At 42.4% G+C, this 23,912-nt stretch overlaps 2 protein-coding genes across 3 annotated transcripts in view; one reads left to right on the top strand and one right to left on the bottom strand.

The window, feature by feature from the left end:
- TLK1 (tousled like kinase 1) overlaps positions 1–23,912 on the top strand; it is a 177,185-nt gene that overhangs the window by 21,900 nt on the left and 131,373 nt on the right. The gene's annotated exons all lie outside the window — the stretch shown is intronic.
- On the bottom strand, positions 16,955–19,070 carry LOC126932487 (uncharacterized). Its single transcript, XM_050751347.1, has 2 exons — positions 17,641–19,070; positions 16,955–17,352 (listed from the first exon to the last, which is right to left on the bottom strand). The coding sequence occupies exons 1-2, from the start codon at positions 18,982–18,984 to the stop codon at positions 17,005–17,007; spliced, it is 1,692 nt and encodes a 563-aa protein (XP_050607304.1). The 5' UTR covers positions 18,985–19,070; the 3' UTR covers positions 16,955–17,004.

Below are 23,912 nucleotides of genomic sequence, written 5' to 3' on the forward strand. Positions count from 1 at the left end.
ATGTTAATAAGTTAACTGGCTGAAACAAACATACATGGCCAGTTAGAACACTGTCTAAAACTTCTTGATATAAGCAAGCATTTTAGTTGTCTTTGAAAGCTCACACAATAAATTACAACCTCTATGTCTACCCCATTGAGCTTGTTTTTAAGAAAGTGATAAAAGTGATGCGAACTTTTTATTATCATTAGTTCTCAATAATTTCATTGTATTGACTTTTATAGAATGCCTTTTCTAAATTTGTATGAAGTAAAAATAACTTTCAGTCCAGTTATTTGAGAAGACAAAGCTGTATAACTGAATAGTGGTATAAATCCTATGTTTATTAAGAGTGCCCAAAGAGCTTAATAACTAATGAAAGTTTATCTTTTTTTTTTTTTGAGACAGAGTCTCACTCTGTCACTCAGGCTGTAGTGCAGTGGCGTGATCTCGGCTCACTGCAACCTTCACCTCCTGGGTTCAAGCAATTCTCCTGCCTCAGCCTCCCGAGTAGCTGGGACTACAGGCGCACGCTGCCACACCCACCTTATTTTTTGTATTTTAGTAGAAACGGGGTTTCATTGTGTTGCCCAGGTTGGTCGCAAACTCCTGAGCTCAGGCAGTCCACCCGCCTTAGCCTCCCAAAGTGTTGGGATTACAGGCTTGAGCCACTGCGCCTGGCTGAAAGTTTATCTTAAAACTGAGGCTTACTTCAGATACTGAAGATATTACACATAAGACATGTGTGCATGTGCCTGGGTGTCTGTGTAGATGGCTTGGGGGTAGAAATAAAATCGAAAGCCACAGAAAACACTATGGCTTTTTATTTTTAAAAAAATCACTTCATTGAATCAACATTTTAATTTGTTGATATTCTTTTTTGAATTTACTTCATTTTATTTCTGCTCTGCATATAATTCCTTATTTTGGGATAATATATAGAGCATGAGTCAGCAAACTTTTTTTTTTTTTTTTTGAGACAGGGTCTCACTCTGTCACCCAGCCTGGAGTACAGTGGCATGATCTCAGCTCATTGCAGCCTTGACCTCCAAGGCTTAAGCAATCCTGTCACCTCGCCTGGCTAATTTTTGTATTTTTTGTAGAGATAAGTTTCACCATGTTAGACTGTTTTTGAATGCCTGAGCTCAAGAAATCCACTGGTCTTGGCTTCCCAAAGTGCTGGGATTACAAGTGTGAGCCACCACACCTATCCTAAACTGTTTTTAAAAGAATTGTCACAACTATGACAACTCCTTGTGTTTGTGTGGTAAAGTGCAGCCATAGACAATATGCTAACAAGTGGAATGGCTGTGTTCATTAAAACCTTACTATGGACACTGATATTTGAATTTCATATTGATTTTACTAATCGCAAAGTAGTCTTTTGATTTTTTTACCTTCTAATGTTTAACATGGTAGTCACTGCTGCCCATCCCTGTATAAAGTAACTTCCCTTGAGGAAGTTCAACCCTTCTAGTTACCCAACTATCCAGGTAGTTTTTGAAGGTTTTGAATTAAAGAGCAGATGTTTCTCTGACTTTTCATAGATCAAGAAAAGTCAGGGATGAAAATTGTTAGCTCTGTACATATGCAAACATCTTAGCCATTTTTTGTTTTCAAAATTGTAATTGTGGTTAAAAAACACGAGACATAAAATTTACCATCTTAGCCTTTTCTTTTCCTTTCCTGTCCTGTCCTGTCCTGTCCTGTCCTTTTTTGAGACAGGGTCTCCCTCTGTCACCCAGGCTGGAGTGCAGTGGTGCAGCCTCCGCCTCCCAGGTTCACTTGCCTCAGCCTCTGGAGAAGTTTGGATTATAAGCATGTGCCACCATGCCTGCCTCCATTTTAGCCATTTCTAAGTCAGTAGTGTTACGTGTATTCCTATTGTTGTACAACTAATCTCCAGAATGTTTTCATTTTGTCAAACTGTAACTTTACACCCATTAAACAACTTTCTAATTCCCCTCTGCCCCTAGGCCCCAGCAACCACTATTCTACTTTCTGTTTCTGTAAGTTTCACTACTCTAGATACCTCACACAACTGGAATCTTGTATTTGTCATTTTGTGTCTGACTTATTTCCCTCAACATAATGTCTTCAAGGTTCATCCTTATTGTATGATGTTTCAGTGTTTCCTTCCTTTTTAAGACTGAGTAATATTCCATAGTATGTGTGTACCACATTTTGTTTATCCATTCATCTTTTGATTGGACATGGATTGCTTCCCACTTCTTGCATATTGTGAGTAGTGCTGCTATGAACATGGGTGTGCAGCTATTTCTTTGAGATCATGCTATTTTCTATCTAATTGTACCATTTTACATTCCTACTGACAGTACACAAGGGCTCCCATTTTTCCATAATCCTTGACAAGACTTTTTTTCAATGTTTTTGATGGTAGCCATTCTAGTAGGTATGAGGTGATATCTCATTGTATTTTTTTTATTTACATTTTCCTAATAATTAGTGGTGTTGAGCATCTTTTTCTTGTTTTCTTGTTGCCCACGCTGGAGTGCAGTGGCACAACCTTAGCTCACTGCAGCCTCCGCCTCCCGGGTTCAAGTGATTCTCCTGCCTCAGCCTCTGGAGTAGCTGGGATAACAGGTGCCCACCACCACACCTGGCTAGTTTTTTACATTTTTAGTAGAGATAGGGTTTCACCATGTTGGCCATGCTGGTCTCGAACTCCTGACCTCAGGTGATCCACCCTCCTCGGCTTCCCAAAGTGCTGGGATTACAGGCATGACCCACCGTGCCCGGCCATCTTTTTCTTTTTTAAGAGACAGGATCTTGTTACATTGCCCAAGCTGGCCCCAAACTCCTGAGCTCAAATGATCCTCCCACCTCAGCCTCCAGACACTATGCCTAGCTCAATTAATATTTTTAATTGACAAATCATAATTGTATACATTTATGGGGTACAGTGTCATGTTTTGATATATATGTATACATACACACACACACACACGCGCATGCGATGTGGAATGATTAAACCAAGCTAATGAACATATCTGTCACCTCCTTTAATTTTTCCAGCAAGACATTTGAAATGTATTCTCTTAGCTATTTTGAAATATGTGTAATACGTCATTAACTATAGTCACCTTGCTGTGCAATGGATCTCAAAAATTTATTTTTTCTTTCTAACTCAAACTTTGTATCCTTTGACCAACTTTTCCTCATTTCTCCCAGCCCCTGGTAACTGCTATTCTACTTTCTGCTTTTGTGAGTTCAAATTTTTTAGTTTCTACATGTATGTGAGATCATGTGTTATTTGTCTTTCTGTGCCTGGCTTATTTTACTTTGTCCTCTGAGTTCATCCATGTTGTTTCAAATGACAGGATTTCCTTCTTTTTTAAGGCTGAATAGGCCTGGCTCAGTGGCACATGCCTGTCCTGTAATCCTACCACTTTGGGAGGCTCAGGTGGAAGGATTGCTAGAGCTCCACCTCAAGCACCCCTTGAGGTGTGAGCTGTGATGGCACTACTGCTCTCCAACCTGGATGACAGAGCAAGACCCTGTCTCAAAAAAAGAAAAAGCCAAATATTACATTGTATATATACCACATTTTTTTTCCTATTCGTCTGTTGATGGACATTTAGGTTGATTCTGTATCTTGGCTATTGTGAATAGTGATGCAGTGAACATGGGAGTGCAGATATCTCCTTGACATATTGATTTCAGTTTCTTTGGATATATAGAAATGGGATTGCTGGATGTGAGCATCTTTTCATTTCTTGGCCATTTGTATTTCATCTCTGGAGAAATGTCTGTTCGCATTCTTTGCCCAATTGTTAGTCAAATTGTTAGCCAACTATATTTTAATAATACTTTCTTTTCTCTCTCGCAGTGTGTCACAAGTACGAATAAATAAGAAATTAGCATAGTTTAATCCTTACTTACAAAGGTAATATATTGCAAGAATGAGGGGAACAGTAAGGGGAATTTCTGAATTGCTAAATGCCAGTCTAGTAGAGAAGCTGACCATTCCATAATTGTTTTTAAAGTACATGAACAGCAATCTGAGAGGATGAAATATATATATAATGTGACTAAAAAAGATATGGGATTGATTTTTATGTGTCATATAGAATTAATCACACCTTGCCTATATATTATAATCAAATTGTTAAGCAGATAAGTTTAGAGAACTGTTACGGTGCATGGCATTTAGGTGTACATGGTGAGTAAGAAAAAAACTTGAAATGATTTTGGCTGGGCACATAACAATGAATTTTATGAATAAAAAAATCAGCCAGGTATGGTGGCGCATCTCTGTAGTCCCCAGCTACTTGGGAGAAGGTGGGAGGATTGCTTGAGCTGGAGATTGAGGCTGCAGTAAGCTGCGATCATGCCACTGCACTCCAACCTGGGTGACAGCCTGACACCATCACAGTGTATATGAAACATAAATAAATTTTATGTTTAAACTTGGGTCCCATTCCCCAGATACCTCATTATGTACACACAAATGTATATATAAAAAAAAAATCAGAAGTCTAAAACATGTTGCTCCCAGGCATTTTGGATAAGGGCTACTCAACCTGTATTCATCATTGTTCATAGTTAGACACTATGAACTATCAGTGTCTAAGCCAGAAAACAACCATTCCCTTTTCTTTTTTTAAAAAAAGCTTATTTTATTTTATTTTAATTTAGATAGGGTCTTACTCTGTCTCCCAGGCTGAAGTGCAGTGGTGCCATCTCAGCTCACTACAACCTCTGCCTCCTGGGTTCAGGCGGTTCTTGTGCCTCAGCCTTCTGAATAGCTGGGATTACAGGCACCCGCCACCACGCCTGGCTAATTTTTTGTATTTTTAGTAGAGACAGGGTTTCCCCATGTTGGCCAGGCTGCTCTGGAACTCCTGACCTCACGTGATCCACCCGCCTCGGCCTCCCAAAGTGCTGAGATTACAGACATGAGCCTGCGCCTGAATTCAGTCTGTCACCAAATCTTGTTTTTTGTCTCTTAGATATTTTTCTGATCTGTCACTGCTCTAGTTTAGGCTCCTGTTTTCTCTTAACCTGGATGGCTGCCTAACATGTCTCCATGTATCCCCTCTGGAATCTACTGTTAGGCAAAAAAGCAGAAGCTATAGTACTTCACAAGTAACTGTGTTTAATTTTCAACTTGACTAAAGTAGCTCAGCTTGTATCCCTTTTATTTTTATTATTATGTAGTTTTACATATTGAACTCCAAGAAATTATAGTTCCTTCGTTTTTAAATAAGATCTGTAAGAGGAGTTTAATCCATATTTAGAGTTGTGTTAATCTTCACACCAGTAAGTTAGACATTTATTCTCATTTTACAAATAAAGAAATGGTTCCTGAGAGTTAACTGTGTGGTGGAGTTGAGATTTAGATTTAGTGTTTTGTTTTGTTTTTTGAGACAGTGTCTCACTGTTCCCTAGGCTGGAATGCAGTGGTGTGTTCATAGCTCACTGCAGCCTTGATCTCTGGGCTCAAGCGATCCTCCCGCCTCAATCTCTCCAGTAGTTGGGATCACCACACCCAGCTACTTTTTTGATGTTTTGTTGAGATGAGGTCTTACTATGTGGCCCAAGCTGATCTTGAACTCAGAAGCCGTAGCACCTGGCTGACAGCCATCAGTATTAATCACAAAAGTTTAAGTGTCCCTTTTAGGCTTTTAATTATCTTAGAAAACAGCTATTTGTAAAGAAATTGAAAGAACTTTTACTGAAATACCACTACGCTGTATTATTAGAGTACTAACATTAACATGCAATGAACTTACACAAATACGTAAGTTTATAATTTATCTGAAACTTGTGTTGGGGTGGGTAAGTGTAACTTTATAAGTTTCTGGATATATGACTACTGTTGATATGGTTTAGCCGTGTCCCCATCCAAATCTCATCTTGAATTGTTGTTCCCATAATCTCCATGTTTCATGGCAGGGACCTGGTGGGAAGCGACTGCATCATGGGGGCACTTTCCTGCATGCCGAGTCTCCTCCCGATAGTGAGTTCTCATAAGATGTAATGGTTTATTATAAGTGTGTGGCATTTCTCCTGCTTGCACTCACGCTCTCTCCTGCTGCCCTATGAAGAGGTGCCTTTGGCCATGATTGTAAGTTTCCTGAGGCTTGCTCAGCCACGAAGAACTGTGAGTCAATTAAACCTCTTTTCTTTATAATTACCCAGTCTCAGGTATTTCTTCATAGCAGTGTGAGAACGGACTCTAATACAATGGTAAAGAAAACTAAACCCAAACTGAGAATTGGATGGATGGAGATTTTATGTAAGATTTTTCATTTAGCAATATGTCAGGTAGGGATAAATATATCACGTGATGAACTTTCAGGATTTTGTAAAACTTTTCGTAATTGTAAATGTAAAAACATCTTTGAATGCCAGGGGCTACCACTGTATAAAATGTAATCTCAATTGTTGAACAAAAAAAGAAAAAAAAAAAAAGGTATGTGGAAAAAAAGACTGGAAAATAAGCCAAAATGTTGACATTGGTTATCTTTGGGTAGTAAGAATATGAGTTGGATTTTTTTGGCTCTAATTTTTTGCATTTTTCCATTTTTCTTTACCATGCGTTCATGACTAAGGGTAAAAAGGAAAAGAAGTGAAATTGCTTCTTTCCTGACAGTTTTTAAGGAAAATATCCTTTTGTTCATAAGGCAAATAAATTGTCTTGGGGAAGAAATGTGAAGAAATATGAAGTCAGAAATATTATAATTGAAAGAAGTCTTGGTATAAGTCAGTATTTTTAAGTGACTGTTTGCTGGAAAACTGTGGTGTTAATCTGAGGCCAACCAGGCATGTAACTTTAGGACTTTGCATCTGCCACTCTGTTTTGGCAACTTTTAGAGTAATACAAAAAAGACATGAGAATGATGTGACCCACAATTTATTTGAATCACTAAATACTGTCCAAAAATGGCAGTTACAGTAATTTGTGAGGACACTAGGAAATCTGATTATATCATAGGCCATTTTGGTCATTGAGTATTAGGTTGAACCATAGGAACCTGTTTTATAGATTAAAAATGGTTGAGTGTCTGTAACTTCCTATGATTTAACCTGTTAAAAATAGTACTTTTTCATTCTTCATTCAAATTTGATTTACTTAGCTTGTATTATGTATGTATAATATATATAATATGTATATACTATATATAGATTGATACAGATCTATATATATATAGACACAGAGATATATAGGTATCTTATCTAAATTTATAGGTGAGTGTGTCCATTAAGGTTGCAGATAAAAGAAATTATTATTAGAATCTTAAAATTTTGATTTTGGGGTGATTTAGTCATTGGAAATATGTCTTTCTAGAGGACTATTATGACCTTAATGTGGATTATGTGCCAATTTATGTATCTGGATCCCAAAGTTGGCATTCCCTGGAGTCTGATAGCACATTAGAGTTGGGAGTGATGGTTAAAGATTGTTTTAATTTTCATCAAGCAGGATAACTTGTGTTAAACACGTCTTCATGGACGTGTAGAGCAGGTAGGAGCCCTATCCCACGTAGGCTACCCTGTTTTATTGGAAATCTGGTGGATAAAATTTAATTTTTTTTCTTCCTTATTTGAAGGTTTAGGCTAGGCGAGTAGAAAGTGAGTAAATTGGAATGCTAATATGTTCCTTCTGTTGCTTTCTCTTCTCATGTAATTTACTTTGCATACATTTTTGGTCAAGTTGCTTATTTTTCCGGGACTTAATAAGTAAAAATCATCTAGGCTGTATGGTCCAGGAACCTGCCAAAACTTTACATGTATTATCTCATTGAACTCACCTTATGAATTAACCCTGTGTCCTGCCTGTGAACAACACTGTGATGGACATAGTTATTACGAAGATTTTTTTCCCCCCCAAGACAGAGTCTTGCTCTGTTGCCCAGGTTGGAGTGCAGTGGTGCGATCTCGGCTCACTGCAACCTCCCTCTCCTGGGTTCAAGCAATTCTCCTACCTCAGCCTCCTGAGTAGCTGAGAGTACAGGCACATGCCACCCCCCCCAGCTAATTTTTCTATTTCTAGTGGAGATGGGGTTTCACCATGTTGGCCAGGCTGATCTTGAACCCCTGACCTTGTGATCTGCCCACCTCAGCCTCCCAAAGTGCTGGGATTACAGGCATGATCCACTGTATCCAGCCATTATTACCAAGATTTTATAATAACAGGGTCACTACGTGGCAAAGCTGGGATTTGAACTCAGGCAGTCTGGCCACAGAGCCCATGTTCTTAATGTTACAGCTGGCTCTATTGTTACAATAAATGTCCACAGAAATCCATTTTAGGAATCTTACAAGGATACAGTAAAGATGATGTTGATGAAATAATAGGTTGAAATCACTGCATGAATATTTAGAATATTTAGAATTTTACCCAGGTATGTTATGTTATGTTATATTATTTAATAACCTATCTATAGCCCAGGGTGGAGTGTGGTGGTGGCGTCTCACAGCTCACTGCAGCCTCTACCTCCTGGGCTCAAGTGATCTTCCCACCTCAGCCTGGGACTAGAGGTGCGGACTACCATGCGCAGATAATTTTTTAAATTTTTTGTAGAGATGGGGTCTCTTCAGGTTGCCCAGACTGGTCTCGAACTCCTGGGCACAAAGGACCTGCTTGCCTTGGCCTTCAAAGTGCTGGGATTACAGGTGTGAGACACCACTCCTGGCCCCTTATTGATTTTCATTCATTGTTTTCAGTTGTGCTTTAATATGTAGCTAGTATTCAACTTGGACTTCTTACAAAAAGTACTTGCAGCCTCCTTTCTGGTCAGAGATTTACTTACCTGCTGTAGAGGGACTTTAAGAAAGAAAAACTGGGCCGGGCGCGGTGGCTCACGCCTGTAATCCCAGCACTTTGGGAGACTGAGACGGGCGAATCACGAGGTCAGGAGATTGAGACCATCCTGACCAACACGGTGAAACCCCGTCTCTACTAAAAAATACAAAAAACTAGCCGGGTGAGGTGGCGGGTGCCTGTAGTCCCAGCTACTGGGGAGGCTGAGGCAGGAGAATGGCGTGAACCCAGGAGGCGGAGCTTGCAGTGAGCTGAGATCCGGCCACTGCACTCCAGCCTGGGCGACAGAGCCAGACTCCATCTCCAAAAAAAAAAGAAAGAAAGAAAGAAAAACTGTTCTGTGGCCCTTCTTTCACCCTATATTATTGGGATAGAAGAATAGACCAAGAAGGAGTACTGTGGAGCAGTAAATCATCACTGTCCTTTTTAAGGTTCATAACAATTGGTTACCTCTCAGGAGTGGGATTTTAGAAGACAAGGAAGTATTGGGACTTTTTACTTTTATATTTTTGTATTTATTTCAGCGAGCACCTATTACTTGGTAATGGGGGACAGGCATGAAACCAAAAAAGAGTCTTGAGTACTTAGATTAGAGACAAGATACCAGTTTACTTTCTGGTAGTGAGGAGAGAGTAATCACCAGCTCAAGTTTTATCAGATTCCTGTTTTGGAGTTTTCTTAGAGAACATTCCTTCTTACCGCAGGATCAAGTACATGCTCTTTTTTTCTCTGTGTCTTTGTCTGTCTCTGACATGGACACGTGCACACACACATACACACACACCCATACTCTTCCTCTGGACCCTTCTTCTTTTGGGACAGAGATGCTTAACTGAGTGGATATAAACTGTAACAAAAGGCAGTATAACTTAACCTTTCAGTGTCTCAATTTCTCTATTTTTAAAATCAGGACTATATGTTAATGTAGAAATGCAGTCTAGTATAAAATACATCTATATGTGAGTATGTGTATGCATTTGTATGTATGTGTGTATATACAGTGTGAGAGAGATTGATTTTAAAAATAGCAGACTGCTACAAGTTTGAGGCTAGAGGAAGAGGAACTTGGTTAGTTATGTTACTGCTATATTAGCATAAAGAAATTAGGCATGGAAGTATATGTCATCCTATTATACTTACCGGGAACTTCTAACCCCAGGAAGAAAGCTGGAAGGGGACTTATTACATTATGTATGCTAATATTTATTGAGCACTTTTATTTTAGCAAACATATATGTTCACATTTATTGAATGCTTTCTAAGTGACAGATTTAGTTCAAAACCATATAAACTTATTTTATTTTAACAACTCTGTAAGGAATGTACTTTATTATCTCCATTTTCTATATTAAGGAAGCTAAAATAGAGGTTAAAGAACTTGACTAAACTTTACACAGCTTATCGACCTATGTACGTTTTTGATGAAAGAAAAATTAGTTATCAGAGATTATTTTTTATTAGTAAGAGTAAAATTGAAATTTAAATTGTTTTCATTTTTTAAGGTCATGGCAGTAGAGAGAAGCAGAAACCCTATGGTTTACCTCTGATGTAAGCCTATCTTCTTATGTGAATTATTTGGTCTCAGAGTATTTGAATTATTTGCTGTAAGGGTTGCAACAAAAGTGTTTAAAAAGACCAAGTATATTAAAAAGATTAGGTGAAGCATTACTCTGACTTGGAATGATTCTAGATGAGACCTGTCTTCTCTACCACAGGCTTATATAATTGAACATGTAGACCTAGATTCAGGGACCTGGCTTTCTATACTTACTGTTGTCAGACATTTGGGTGAAATCTTTGGGAAGTGTATGTGTTTATACGTGTATGTGCAATACATATGTATCTATATATGTAGATAGATGGATAGGTAATGTGACTCAGAAACAGATAAATAGTTTAGTGAATAAAGTACAAAACAGACCCATGTTTATGGAATGTGATAACCAGAGAGATATTTTAAATCAGTGGGAAAAGGTTGAATTAGTGAGAAATTGAGACATTTTCCTTTAGAAAAAATTCTAGATGTATTATATATCTGTATATAATTCTAAATGGATTAATGTTCTAAATGTTAATATCTCAAATCATTAGAAAAAGTAGGAAATGTGTTTATTGAATACATGTGAGAGAGGGGTTAGAAAAAGAAATTGGGCTGGTTTTGTAATAGCTCATTTAACCAACATGTTCATTTAACTGCCAAAAAATTAGAGTATTTGCTTTTAAAGTAGGGAATCAAACTGTGGAATAAACAATGAAATGTAGTATAGCCAACAAAAATTATAGCTAAGTTCTTTAAATATGTGATACAAAATATTGTCAATGAAAATAGGTATGTTCTATTTATTAACCATGTTAAAATGGATGTTTCAAGACAAGATTCAGAAGTAATTACAGTGTTATACAATATAGACTTCTTGAATTCTTTTTCTTTCTTTTTTTTTTGAGATGGAGTCTCACTCTGTTGACCAGACTGGAGTGTGCAGCCTCCGCCCCACCGGGTTCAAGTGATTCTCATGCCTTAGCCTCCTGAGTAGCTGGGATCACAGGTGCGCACCACCATGCCCAGCTAATTTTTGTATTTTTTAGTAGAATTGGGATTTCACTGTGTTGACCAGGCTGGTCTTGATCTCCTGACCTCAGGTGATCCGCTCACCTCAGCCTCCCAAAGTGCTAGGATTACAGGTGTGAGCCACTGTGCCCAGCCCAGACTTTTGAATTCTTTTGCTTCCTATACTTTCGAGTGCATTAAAAAAACTAATGAAAAGGAATTATTTAAGTGGAATATTTTATCTTGGAGAAATAATTTCTTTATCATAGTGTTTATTTTTAATAAAAGAACCTCTGCCTTATCTAGTATAATATGGAAAGTATTAATATAAGAAAAGCTTTAACTGTTCTGCATAAATCAGCTTATCAGGTATAATATGAAAAGTAGCAGTTAAAATCTGGAATGAATTAAAATGCTTTTAGACTTCAGGAAGTTTTAAATTTAAAACTAAGGTCATGGCTCAGCAGCAATTAAATCTACTATTAGAAGGCTTTTAGTGAAAAAACTCTTTTTTTACCTTTTTGGTAACTGGTATTAACCTTTTAAAAACCTGCGTTCTAGGCATTTGATTTTGTTACGACTGTCATCAAGCAAGATGAAGACTTAAGGCAACTAAAAAATTATATAATGAAAAAATGATTCCTTGTCATAAATATAGGTGATATAACTATGATATAAAGTGATGTTGACTAACCAGAACTAGTAATATGTTCTAATATATCACCCTTGAATCCTTGGGAGCACATACTTCTACAATAACCAGCATTTATTGAGTTTATAAGTATGTGTGTTAAAGACACAGGGAGAGAGAGAAAACATGTTTATTAAAATGAAACATGACAAACTAATGGGTCAGATTGTGTTCTTTGTGTTCCCTAAAATTTTTCTTCATTATATTGAATGTGGTTGATCTCTAATTTGGGTAGTGACATCCCTTGTTATATGTTTTATGTAATGTTTTGGATTTACATTTGTAAATTTTGGGAAACAGTTCAGTAAGAAGAGTAGCATAATTAAAAGGTGGTTGTGTTTTGAAGTGGGATAGTCTTTAAGAATGGTATGATCTTTATAGTGGCTTTTGTAATTTCTTCTTTTTCAAAAGTATAAACGTTTATTGTAATAAAGAATTTGATGGATTATAGTGAAATTAGTTTTTTTTCCCAGAAAATTTCTCTCTTGAGGACAGAATTTTTGGTTAAGGGTCAAAAATGACAGTTTGAGTCCATAAAATATTGAAATCTTTGAAATGTGTTTTCTAGAACAGAAGTAAGTAAACTACCTTTTTTACATGACTAAAAACATCAAAAAAAATAATTCTTTCAGGTGATGGGTACACCAGAATCTCAGAAATCACCACTGAAGAACTTATTCATGTAACCAGTCACTACTTGTTCCCCCAAAACCTATTGAAATAAAAAATAAGTAATTCTTTGTGACATGTGAAATTTGAATTTCATTGTCTCTTCATTTAAATAAAGTGTTACTGGAACACAGCTGGTTTTGCTTTATAATGGCAGAGCTGAGGAGTTTTGACAGAAACTGTATATGGCATTCTCATTACTTCAAGCTACTGTTTGGTGTACCACAAATTTCAGTGCTGCCATTATCACTTGACAGTGTTTTGAGTGCCACGTCTGTGACCAGATTGGAATTTTTAATTTTATTTATTTATTTATTACCACTGTGTATCCATCTTGTCAAAACAGGGAAAGAAAAGAAAAATATAGACTCTGAGTGGCATGCTTTTAAGGCACACTGGAGTGTGGGTTATTTTGTTACTGAATTTAATAGCAAAACATTGCTCTTATTATGAAGTGACACTAGAGCTGCAATAGAAGAATACAATATACCTTAATCGTATACTACACTATGTCCAACTCTCAGGAAAGCAATAGAAAAATTACAAAACTTAAAAATGGAGTATCTCATCACAGCATAATTTCTTCATAAAAATGAAAATGAGGCTACCTCCAAAATAAGTTTCCAAGTGGCTTGTTTGCCAAGCAAGGAAAGCCATTTACTGATGTTGAGTTAATTAAATTGTATTTTATTGAAGCAGTCAAAAAAATTACATCCATAGAAAATAAACTTGTTTTAGGCTGTTAGCTTTTTGGCAAGAACAGTTGATTTAAGAGTTGAGGACATTTGAAGCAACATCACTAGTCAATTAAAAAACAAGGCAAATGATTTGGAGTGGTTTTTCTTGGCTCTTGATGAGCCGGCAGATGTTATTGATACAATTCAGTTGTTCTTTATTCAAGGAGTCAGTGCCAAGTTTGAAGTGGCAGAAAAGTTGGCCTCTGAATAGTCTGTGCAGAACAACTACAGGCAAGAATATTTTCAAAGCTGAGAAAACACTAAGTACAATCTGAAGTGGAATCTGCTAGGATGTGCTGCAACTGATGGTGATAAAATACATACGGATCAGAGAAAGGCTTAGTTGGACTAATTTACAAAGCTTGTAAAACTGAGGAGTTCATAGTTTATGGTTATTCGTTGTTATTCATTGGCAGATACTTTGCAGAAAATATTTCCATCTATCCATGTGTGTTACTGAATTGTCAACTGTGAAGTCAGTTTGCTCTTTTGGACTTAACTAGCATCAGCTGCATGAATTTTTGTTAGAGGACGAATATCCTGACTGGCTTAGAAGTGGTAAAGTATTTTTTTCGCAATTGTTTGAGCTAAAGGCTGAGATTGAAATTTTTTTGAACAAAGAGAACTGCCCTCAACTGCTATTAAATACTAATTAACTTTGGAAATCAGCTTTTTCTGAAGATTGGGTAATGTTTTTAAAATGAATTTAACCTAAGATTTCAAGGCAAAATAGTGCTTATATGTGAAAGACTGTGGTAAAGTCATTTCAGTGGCAACTGATACTCAAATCCCAAATAATTTCAGGCTGCTTTATATACTTCTCAAGCCGTCAAAGAAGTTAGATCGTCATTCCCACATGAATATGAGTGGACGCATTTTCTAGTCTCAAACTATGGTTCCCACAGCATTTTTCAGAAGTTGACACAAATGCACAGAAAGTTTCATATTTCAAAAATTTGTTTGATTTTGCAGTGGAGAAACTTTCTACCTAACCTTCAGTTGGAAGTAGTTAATCAGCACTGTGATGACATACTGAAAAGCAAATATCAGATGAAGAACCAATAGATAACTGCCTTCCCGGTAATGAATATGCTTAATTAAAATCATGATTGTGGGTTAATATCAATATTTGGCAATATCTGTTTCTGTTAAAAGACATTTTCAAAGACAAATACATACAATCTCATTACAGATCAATTTTTTTTTTTTTTTTTTGAGATGGAGTTGTTGGAACCGAACTGTCGATTCCCTCCTGGGCAGGGGTCGCCGCGAAGGATCACCGACACGAGATTCACAGCAGAGAGTTATTTATTACTAGCGCGCTAGGGTCCCAAGCTCTAAGTTGGCCCTGGGACCCCGACTGCTTGTTACAGGCTGTTTATATAGGCAAACACAAGTTCAAACACAGCTTATGGCGCGAAATTCAAACAAAGCTTAAGGCGCAGAATGATTGGGTCTAGCTATGGCCTGAGCAAGGTGTCTTATGCTAATTGGTTAGAGCAGGACCTTATCAGGTTTTTTTCCTGGAGTTGTTGATTCCGGGAACTTTGAGGCAGGGTGGGACCCCCAGAATTGGCAGGGTGGGACCCCATGAGGTTGTTTCCTGGAATTGGCAGGGTGGGACCCTATCAGGGTGGGTCCTTATCGAGGCAGGGTGGGACTCTATCCAGAGCCACCTGGTGTTAATTTTTTTTCTATATGAGGCCTGGTTTCTAAGTTTTATGAGGCCTAGTTTCATTCCCTCCTCTTTTTGTGTCAGAGGCTCAATCTTGAGCCTCTTCTTCAGTCCTGAGGGTCTGGTATTGTTGGGTCAGAACCATAGCATGTACTATGTTTAATCTATTTTTAATAAGGGTGAGTAAGCGGTTGAGTATGCATGGCCCGAAAGTCAGGATGAGCGTGAGCAGGATGAGGGGTCCTAAGATGGTGGAGATTAGGGTGCTAAGCCAAGGGGATTGGTTGTACCAATTTTCAAACCAATTTTGCTGAGATTCTCTCTCTTTTTTTCTCTTGTCTAATCTTTCTCTCAGTTTTGCCATAAAATCTTTAACTACTCCTGAATGATCTGCATAAAAACAACATTGCTCTTTCAGGGCTGCACAGAGCCCGCCCTCTTTCAGAAAGACAATTTCTAGTCCTCGTCGGTTTTGTAATACAACTTCAGACAGAGAAGTCAAGGACTCTTCAAGTTTTGTGATGGATTGTTCTATGGCTCTAAGGTCTTCATCTATGGCTACTCTAAGTTGTTGCAGATGATGGTTACCATGCACTAGGGCTGCTGTCCCGGTCCCAACTCCAGCCGCTACCCCAATTCCTAACATTACGGCGAGGGTGAGGGAGATAGGTTCTCTCTTTGGTCTAGTATGAGTTTTTTGCTCATACCGGAGATCAAAGGAGTCTCCAGAGTGATAGTATACTCGGGGAACAACTTGTACCAACACGCAATAGTGGGTGCCACTGCTAAAAATGGCTGTGGATACACAGCGGGTGAGCCCAGTGTTGCAAGCCCACCAGTCCGTCTTGGAGGGGACCAAATAGTGATTGGAGCTGGGTACTGTCAAGGTTACATTACAAAGATGCTGATGACTAGGGGGCACCTGGCCTATGCAGGTTCCTGACCCAGAAACTTCAGCCAGGGTTAGTTTTCTTTGTTGTTCCCATGCGCATCCAGTAGGATTGGCGGAGTTAGTGAAATTATTAGTGGAGGCAATGCCTTCATAGTAAGGGGGACCTGTTGCCAGACATAGCCAGCAAGAGGATGTAAATTCTGGCTTTGTCTGGTTTAAAGCGAAGTAGGAGCCCTTTATGAGATTTAGGAGCCTGTCACCTATTCCCAGGTCAAGGGGCCCGCGGGTGACGTTTTGGGCTGAGGGTGTGTATTTAGAGGAGGTGGAGATTAGAGGCGGGGAAGTGCTTTTAGGAGCTCTTGGTTGGGGCTCTCTCGGTGCAGGAACCAGGGGCTTCCTTGTTTCTGATAAAACTTGGTTTGGTCCTACTGCGACAGGGGCTGTGATAGGGTTGACTATTAATTTGATTTGGATAGGGATTCCATACAGTGGCTTTTGGTATAAATATAGGCCCCATATTAACCCGGATATCCAACGGTTATCAGATTTTGCTGCATCTTCAAACTTGATGCGGACCAGATTGCAAGTTTTTGAATATTGGGTTCTGGTGCAGCGCTGGACAAAGGACATGGTTATGTACCAGGGTTTCGTGGCCCATTTCCATTCTCCATCATTAGTAGTTATACAGGACCAACTAGCGCAAAACAGGGCATCTATTTCTCCACAAGTTTTTCTCATTTCTCCTGTCCTGAATCCGGGACAGGCATAGAACCCGTTCCGGCTTACGGACACCCTTCTAGCCTGTTTTCTCCATTCTCCTCCTTCCATGTTATCTATCTTTGCTATTTTGTCTAGGTTGAAATGGAGGTCAGGGAACCAAGTCCCCATAGGAGCAATTTTTGAGGTTTTATCTAAGACTTCATGAGTACTAAAATCAATTACCTGCCAGGTCAGGTTATATGGCCAGTGGGGGTTATTACTGTCAGCGACGCAGGGAAGGAGGGCTAGTAATAAGCAAGGGGCTAGATACGAGAGAGTCTTATCTTGAGCGGGTCCTCGGAGCGTCGGAGTCTCCATGTCTTAGGTGGAGTTGGTCCGGGCGTCTCTGGAGCAGCCTTGGCGTGGGATGCGTGGATCCAAGTGGAGATTCCGTCAACCTTTATGGCTGTGGGCGTGGTCAGGAGAACAATGTAGGGTCCTTTCCACCGAGGCTCTAGTCCTTGAGTGCAATGCCGTCTAACGTAGACAGAGTCTCCCACCTGGAAGGGGTGACTGGTCTGTGGATGTCCTGGTTGGTACAGTTCTGCCAAGGGGGCCCAGATTTGGGCCTGTACTGCTTGGAGTCCTTTTAGCCGGGCCTGTAGGTCAGTCTTAGGATCGGAGGGGGAGAAGGAATTAAGCAAGGTTGACAAAGGGGGAGGTCCTCCGTAGAGGATTTCATATGGAGTGAGCCCAAAGCGGTTAGGCGTATGCCGGGCCCTTAACAGAGCTAAGGATAGGAGGCGTCTCTAATCTTTTAAACCAGTCTCTAAGGTCAATTTTGTAAGGGTCTCTTTTATTGTTCTATTCATTCTTTCTACCTGTCCTGAGCTCTGGGGTCTATAGGCACAATGTAATTTCCAATTAATCCCCAATATCCTGGCGAGCCCCTGACTTACCTGAGAAACGAAGGCCGGCCCGTTATCTGACCCAATTACCTTGGGAAGTCCGAATCTAGGAAAGATTTCTTCCAAAATTTTCTTGGCTACTATGTGTGCCGTTTCTTGCCGGGTGGGGTAGGCTTCTACCCATCCTGAAAAGGTATCTACAAACACCAGTAAGTACTTATATCCAGCATAGTGAGGTTTTACTTCCGTGAAGTCTATTTCCCAATAGACTCCTGGGCGGTTACCACGAGTTCGTTTCCCTTCTGGCACTCGGGTAGCCCCAGCGTTTACCTGCTGACAGACCTTACAGGCAGATGTCACTTGTTCTACGAGGGTACTTGCCTTTGGGATTAGAAAGTCAGTTTTTTCAATCAGTAATTTTAGCTTTCGATTACTCAAGTGTGTCCAGGCATGCATCTGCTGGATCATTGCCAGGGCCTCCTTTTGGGGAAGGACTATTTTTCCTCCTTTTTCCCAGTTTTTAGTGTCTTTGTTTTCTATAGCCCCTATGGCCTTTGCTTCTTCCTGGTCTTCTGGGGTATAAGTATGTTCAATAGTTATGTGGCTGGTTTCGTCAGGTTCTGTGGCTAGGGTCAGTACTTCCGCCATGGCGGCTTGCCTGGCTACTTGGTCAGCCTGTCTGTTTCCTACTGCGACTGGATCCTGTCCTTTCTGATGCCCGGGGCAGTGAATTATAGCCACTTTTTGAGGAAGAAAAAGGGCTTTTAATAAGGCAATTATTTCAACTTTGTTCTTGATTTCCTTTCCTTCTGAGGTTAGGAGACCTCTTCTTTCATAGATACTTCCATGAGTATGAGCCGTTGCAAAGGCATACCGGCTATCAGTATAAATGTTAGCTTTCTTTCCCTTGGACAGCTCTAGGGCCTTGGTTAGTGCTATTAACTCAGCCTTCTGTGCAGACGTGCCAGGAGGTAGTGATTGTGCCCAAATGGTGTTGTGGCCATCTACTACCGCCGCTCCCGCCCTCCGGGTACCTGAGTCAAGGTAACTGCTGCCGTCTGTGTACCAGGTGTGATCCGCGTCTGGGAGTTCTTGGTCTTTAAGGTCTTCCCGTGTTCCATGGGTCTCAGCCAGTACTTGCCGACAATCGTGTGGGCTTGGTTGGTCTTCCGGTACCGGCAGCAGAGTAGCAGGGTTTAGGGTGACCGGAGGGCCAAACTGGACGCGGTCCGTGTCCAGTAGGAGGGCCTGGTAGTGGGTTAGGCGTGCATTGGTTATCCACCGGTCCAGGGGCTGCCGCACTATGGCCTCTAGAGCATGTGGGGTAATAACAGTCAGTGGCTGCCCAAGGGTTAACTTAGCAGAGTCCTTGACCAGCATAGCGGTGGCTGCCATGATATGAAGACACGGGGGCCAGCCGGCCGCCACAGGGTCCAGCTTTTTAGACAGGTATGCTACCGGTCTTTTCCAAGGCCCTAATTTTTGGGTCAAGACCTCTTTGGCAATCCCTTGCCTCTCGTCCAGGAAGAGGGTAAAGGGCTTTGAGGTGTCCGGTAACCCAAGGGCCGGGGCAGATAGGAGTGCTTGTTTTAGTGCCTCGAAAGCCAATTGATGCTCTGTCTGCCAGGTGAAAGGGGTGCTCTCCTTGGTGAGTGCATAAAGGGGGGCGGCCAGTTCAGCAAAACCGGGTATCCACAAGCGACAGAACCCAGCAGTTCCTAAGAATTCACGTACCTCCCTGGGATTTCGTGGTGGTGGAAGGCGAGCCACTGTCTCTATGCGCCCAGGGGTGAGCCACCTTTTCCCTTCACTCAGGATATACCCCAGATATGTTACCTTGGTCTGACAGAGCTGTGCCTTTTTGGCGGATGCCCGGTATCCTTTTTCACCCAGTGCCTGGAGTAGATGCCTGGTACCTTGTATACAGATTTCCTTTGTAAGAGCAGCCAAGAGGAGGTCATCCACATACTGGAATAGAGTCACTTCTGGATTTTGGGTCCGGAAGTCGGTCAGGTCTCGATGAAGAGCCTCATCGAAGAGAGTGGGAGAGTTCTTGAATCCTTGGGGAAGCCGGGTCCAGGTCAATTGGCCCGAAATTCCTTTCTCAGGATCCTTCCACTCAAAGGCAAAGAGTTCTTGGCTTTGGGGGGCCAGAGGTAAACAGAAGAAAGCATCTTTTAAATCTAATACTGTATACCAGTTATAGCCTGGTTTTAAGGTGCTGAGTAAGTTGTAAGGATTGGGAACCGTGGGATGGATGTCCATGGTTCTTTTGTTAATTTCTCTCAAGTCTTGGACAGGCCTGTAATCCTGAGTACCAGGCTTTTTTACTGGCAGAAGAGGAGTGTTCCAGGGTGAGTGACAAGGTCGCAACACTCCGAGTTCTAGAAATTTGTTAATGTGCTGCCGAATTCCTATATGAGCCTCTCGGCTCATGGGATATTGCTTGATAGACACGGGCACCGCCGTGGGCTTTAAATCAATTATGATTGGGGCTTGATACTTAGCTAGCCCGAGTCCTCCCGTTTCTGCCCAAGCTTGGGGAAAGTCTTGCAACCAAACATCGGGGAGGCTAGTGATGACCGGAGCGTCGAAAAGCCGATGCTCATCTTGCAGAGACACAGTTAAAATTTGGATGGGCTGACCGTCCCGATCTAATACTTGGGCCCCAGTCTCGGAGAAGTGGATTTGGGCTCCGAGCTTGGTCAGAAGATCTCGCCCTAGGAGGGGGTAGGGGCATTCAGGTACCACCAAGAAGGAATGTGTCACCATTCCTTGTCCAAGATTAACTGTCCGGTGGTTAGTCCACTTGTGCAATTTTCCCCCTGTTGCCCCCTGCACCCAGGATGTGCGGGAAGACAGGGGCCCGTCTGCCTTTGTCAAAACTGAATGTTGGGCCCCTGTGTCCACCAAGAAGGTGGTGGGATGCCCCCCTACAGAGAGAGTTAGCCGGGGCTCGGGGGGGGGGGCTCCAGAGCCTTGACACCCCTATTCGCTATCTTCACCTAGGGTGAGGACAGCGGCAGGTTTCTTTTGGTCTTTAGGACGCTTGGGGCAATCTTTAATCCAATGTCCCCGTTCTTTGCAGTAGGCACACTGGTCTTTTTCCACTTTTGGCCGCCGCCTCCGCTTCTCTCCCTCTCTCCCTGGTCCTTTCTCTCTTACAACTGCCGCCAGGATTTTTGTTAAATGCTTATCCCTCACTCGGTCCCTACGATCCTCTCGCTCCATCTGTTCCTTTGCTAACCTGGCTTCCTTTTCCTCAGGGGTTTCTCTCTTATTATACACTTTTTCTGCCTCCCTAACCAATTCCTGTAATCCATAGGTTTGGATTCCATCTAGCCTTTGGAGTTTTCCTTTTATATCTAATGCAGCTTGGTCTATGAATGCCATAGCTACGGTAGCCTTATGTTCTAGGGCCTCTGGATCGAATGGGGTATACATTCGGAACCCTTCCAGAAGCCTTTCCATGAAGGCTGCCGGGCTTTCGTCCCTTTCCTGAGTTATGGTCCTTACCTTGGCCAAATTTGTGGGGCGCTTTCCTGCCCCTTTGAGACCCGCCAACAGAGCCTGGCGATAGATTCGGAGACTCTCCCTACCTGGTGCCGTTTCATAGTCCCAGTCTGGGCGGATGAGGGGAAATCCCTCGTCTGTTTCATTGGGAAGTTGGGTTGGGAGGCCTCCTGGTCCTGGCACATTTTTCCGGGCCTCCAGGAGGACTCGCTGCCTTTCTTCAGTGGTTAGGAGGACCTGCAAGAGTTGCTGGCAATCATCCCAAGTGGGCTGGTGAGTGAGGAGGATGGATTCTATCAACGAGGTTAGGGCCTGGGGGTCTTGGGAAAAGGAAGGGTTATGGGTTTTCCAGTTGTAGAGGTCAGAGGCAGAGAAGGGCCAGTACTGGACCGTGCGATTGACAGTACGGAGGGGAAAAAGGGAGGATTGCCAAGTGGAAGGGCCATCTGGGTCCTCAGTCCGCCGCAAGCGGAGACGTGGAGGTGTTGGCGGCGGCGTCCGAGGGGTGAGCTTGGGCGGGGCTGGAGAAGGAGACGGGGTGGAGGGAGGGGCTGAGGGAGAAGTTGGAGAAAGGGTAGGGGCCGAGGCGGTAGAGGAAAGAGCTGGGGACAAGACAGGGGGCAAGGGTGAAGCGTAAGGTGGAGGTCCCAGAAGGGGGTTCTGAGGTGGAGGAGGCAGGGGGTCAAGAAGGAGGAGATCCCTCTCGGGTTCTTCTGGGAGGACTGGCTTAGGCGGGTCCGGATTCCGATTCTTTGGGGCTTCTAAGGCAAGGAGGGTAGATTGAGATGGGGAAGGGGAATGGAGGAAGGGTTTCACCCAAGAGGGAGGATTTCGGACCAGATCCTCCCAAATAATTATGTAGGCCACCTGGTCCTGGTGTCCGAGTGGCCCAGGATCCATCACTTTTGCTTTAACCTGCAAGATAATTGAGAGGTTAAATGTTCCGTCCCGGGGCCATTCCCCATGGAGGCTTGGCCATTCGGATGAGCAGAATGTTTTCCATCATCCCTTACGGACTTCTACAGAGAGGTGGTGGGCTCGAGCCCGGACGTCAGGGAAGTGAGTCAGGGTTAGAGACAAAGGAGTCGTCAACGTCTGTCCCATTTCGTCCACATATAACAAGGACAAAACGAAAGTAACAAAAATAAAGACCAGACAAGTAAGGAGAAGCTGCGAGGCCAGAGAGTGGCGCCACAAGATCACAAAATATTCAGACGGCAGGGGCGGCCTGCCTACAGATTTGAAGAGGCTGACTGAGTCCTCAGCCTTCTCCCAGACTACCGCCAGGGCGTCCCCCGGGGCGTAAGTGGGAAGGTGCTGGACACGTCTGTCCCCCTTCCCCACTTAATTCAGAAGGAGTACTCCCCAGAGTTCAGAGTTAGCCGGCAAGACAGACAGAACAAAACGAAAGTACCTGGTGGGTCCATTCAGTCAGCAGTCCGTGGCCCGGGCCAGATAGGTCTCCGCCGGATGGGTCGGGGGTCCTCGGACGACCCCACTTCCCGGCCAACGCACCAAATGTTGGAACCGAACTGTCGATTCCCTCCTGGGCAGGGGTCGCCGCGAAGGATCACCGACACGAGATTCACAGCAGAGAGTTATTTATTACTAGCGCGCTAGGGTCCCAAGCTCTAAGTTGGCCCTGGGACCCCGACTGCTTGTTACAGGCTGTTTATATAGGCAAACACAAGTTCAAACACAGCTTATGGCGCGAAATTCAAACAAAGCTTAAGGCGCAGAATGATTGGGTCTAGCTATGGCCTGAGCAAGGTGTCTTATGCTAATTGGTTAGAGCAGGACCTTATCAGGTTTTTTTCCTGGAGTTGTTGATTCCGGGAACTTTGAGGCAGGGTGGGACCCCCAGAATTGGCAGGGTGGGACCCCATGAGGTTTCCCGGGAATTGGCAGGGTGGGACCCTATCAGGGTGGGTCCTTATCGAGGCAGGGTGGGACTCTATCCAGAGCCACCTGGTGTTAATTTTTTTTCTATATGAGGCCTGGTTTCTAAGTTTTATGAGGCCTAGTTTCAGAGTCTGGCTCTGTCGCCCAGGCTGGAGTGCAGTGGCAGGATCTCAGCTCACTGCAAGCCCCGCCTCCTGGATTCACGCCATTCTCCTGGCTCAGCCTCCCGAGTAGCTGGGACTACAGGCGCCCGCCACCTCGCCCGGCTAGTTTTTTGTATTTTTTAGTAGAGACGGGGTTTCGCCGTGGTAGCCAGGATGGTCTCGATCTCCTGACCTCGTGATCCACCCGTCGGCCTCCCAAAGTGCTGGGATTACAGGCTTGAGCCACCGCGCCCAGCCATTTTTTTTTTTTTTTTTAAAAGAAAAAGTGCTCTCATTCTGCACCCAGGCTGGAGTACAGTGGCACAATCATGACTCACTGCAAACCTGTAAGTCCCAGGCCCAAGTGCTCCTCCTACCTCAGCCTTCTGAGTAGCTGGGACCATAGGTACATACCACCACACCTTAGGTTTTATTATTTTTTTTATTTTTGTAGAGACAGGGTCTCCCTATGTTGCCCAGGCTGGTCTTGAACTCTTGGGCTCAAACAATCCACCTCTCTTGGCCTCCCAAAGTGTTGTGATTACAGATGTGAGCCACTGCGTTTAGCCTACAGATCAATATTAACAGATGAGGCCAGGCGTCGTGGCTCATGCTTGTAATCCCAGCACTTTAGAAGGCACAGGTGGGCTGATCACTTGAGATTAGGAGTTAAAAAACAGCCTGGCCAACATGTTGAAACCCCGTTTCTACTAAAAAAAAAAAAAATACAAAAATTAGCCAGGTGTAGTGGCGTGTGTCTGTAAT

The sequence above is a fragment of the Macaca thibetana genome, chromosome 12 (assembly GCF_024542745.1).
Source record: "Macaca thibetana thibetana isolate TM-01 chromosome 12, ASM2454274v1, whole genome shotgun sequence".
Classification (NCBI taxonomy): domain Eukaryota; kingdom Metazoa; phylum Chordata; class Mammalia; order Primates; family Cercopithecidae; genus Macaca; species Macaca thibetana.